The 1418-nt window shown below is 46.0% G+C and overlaps 1 protein-coding gene across 1 annotated transcript in view; it reads left to right on the plus strand.

The window, feature by feature from the left end:
* Positions 1-286: 286 nt before the first annotated feature.
* Positions 287-1418, plus strand: part of LOC137425976 (nodal homolog) — a 15140-nt gene continuing 14008 nt past the window's right edge. Inside the window, exon 1 of the mRNA XM_068114699.2 lies at positions 287-469. Within this exon, the coding sequence (XP_067970800.1) occupies positions 334-469 (136 nt within the window). The 5' untranslated portion in view covers positions 287-333. The remainder of the gene's footprint in view (positions 470-1418) is intronic.

Genomic DNA, 1418 nt, shown 5'->3' on the forward strand with positions numbered 1-1418 from the left:
CCACCCAACAACACCACCACCCGAACACATAACACCTCACCCACAATCTCCGCCCCTGAACAACTTAGTCATCCTTTTTGAAGTACCGCTCCACACATTTGCGTGCAAAGCATCTTCTGATGAATCGTCATGTCGAAGATAAGTTATTAGTGAGTCAAAGCGATCGGAAGCTATTTGAGCGACTGGTCCAGGATGGAGAAGCCTCGATCCGCAGTTGCAGCTCTCTTGTGCCTCCTCGCGCTCCGCACGATCCTCTTGGGAGCAACAAGTGGCGCAGGCGAGCACATGAGCCGTCGTCGTGCGCGATCGTGGGAACCTTCGCACCGCCGAAACATGGACACGGAGACCGGGCGCCCTCACGAGTACATGATGCGCCTTTACCGGGGACTGGAGGCGAGCGCTGGACTCCGAGAGCTGCGAGGCGATGCCATGGATCTCGCGGACACGGTGCGCAGCGTCAGGGCGCAAGGTGACTCGGCTCTCCATGATGTGTTCAGGTTTCTTTCTCTCTCGAATAATCGTTGTCAACGATAAGCGAACGATCATATCCAGGAGGACAACTTGAAAGAATCCTACTGGAGGTCTTTAAAATGTTCTACCAATGGGATCGTCACAATGGTGCAGAAACGCCATTAACCTTATATAAATATACATAATTATGAAACAAAAAAAATATTTTGTTGATAATAGTAATTATATGTCCTCGGAGTGGTGAATTCTTCCAAATGGTTTTTGTAAGGCTCACAATTGGTTGCACCCTGGATAGGTTTGAGGGTAGAGTAGTGCTAATCCTACCAAGGTTCCTCCTGAAAACATCATCATTACATTTTTCTTATTCTGTTGCTTATATATTGGTCTTGCATTTGATTATATATCCTTATGTAGGCTGGCTGGATGTCTAGCCTCCAATATGTCTAGCCTGGGTTCTAATCGATATAAACTGTCAACTTGGTGTTTCACCGTCACAGTGAGTCATCAATGTGTGTACCGTCCTTTGGATGGACATTCAACTGGTGTCCTGTCTGCATTAGTTGGTGGATGTTAAAGATTCCCATGGTGTCCTTCGCGAGGAGTAGGTGAGCTATCACCGTCACCCTGAACAAATTACAAACATACTGTACCGAACTTATTGTACCAGATTGGCGACCCATCCAGGATTGTAGTCCAGTAACTCCTTAGGTATCACAAACGCTCTGCATATAGCATGGTACATGATGATGACATATTTATACTTTCTGTATAGTGCCAAAAAAAAAAAAAACCTTCGTGACTACTTTGGCGATTGTGAGTATATCGTTCCGAGAACTTTCTGAATGCTCCATGTACTTGCATGCATTCAAAAAAACGTTTTGACAAGGCATACCCGTGGATTCAATTCCAGATGAAATCGAGCAGTTCAAGGAGCAGCTGCTGTATCA

The sequence above is a fragment of the Myxine glutinosa genome, chromosome 4 (genome assembly GCF_964187855.1).
Source record: "Myxine glutinosa chromosome 4, kmMyxGlut1.1, whole genome shotgun sequence".
In the NCBI taxonomy this organism is placed as follows: domain Eukaryota; kingdom Metazoa; phylum Chordata; class Myxini; order Myxiniformes; family Myxinidae; genus Myxine; species Myxine glutinosa.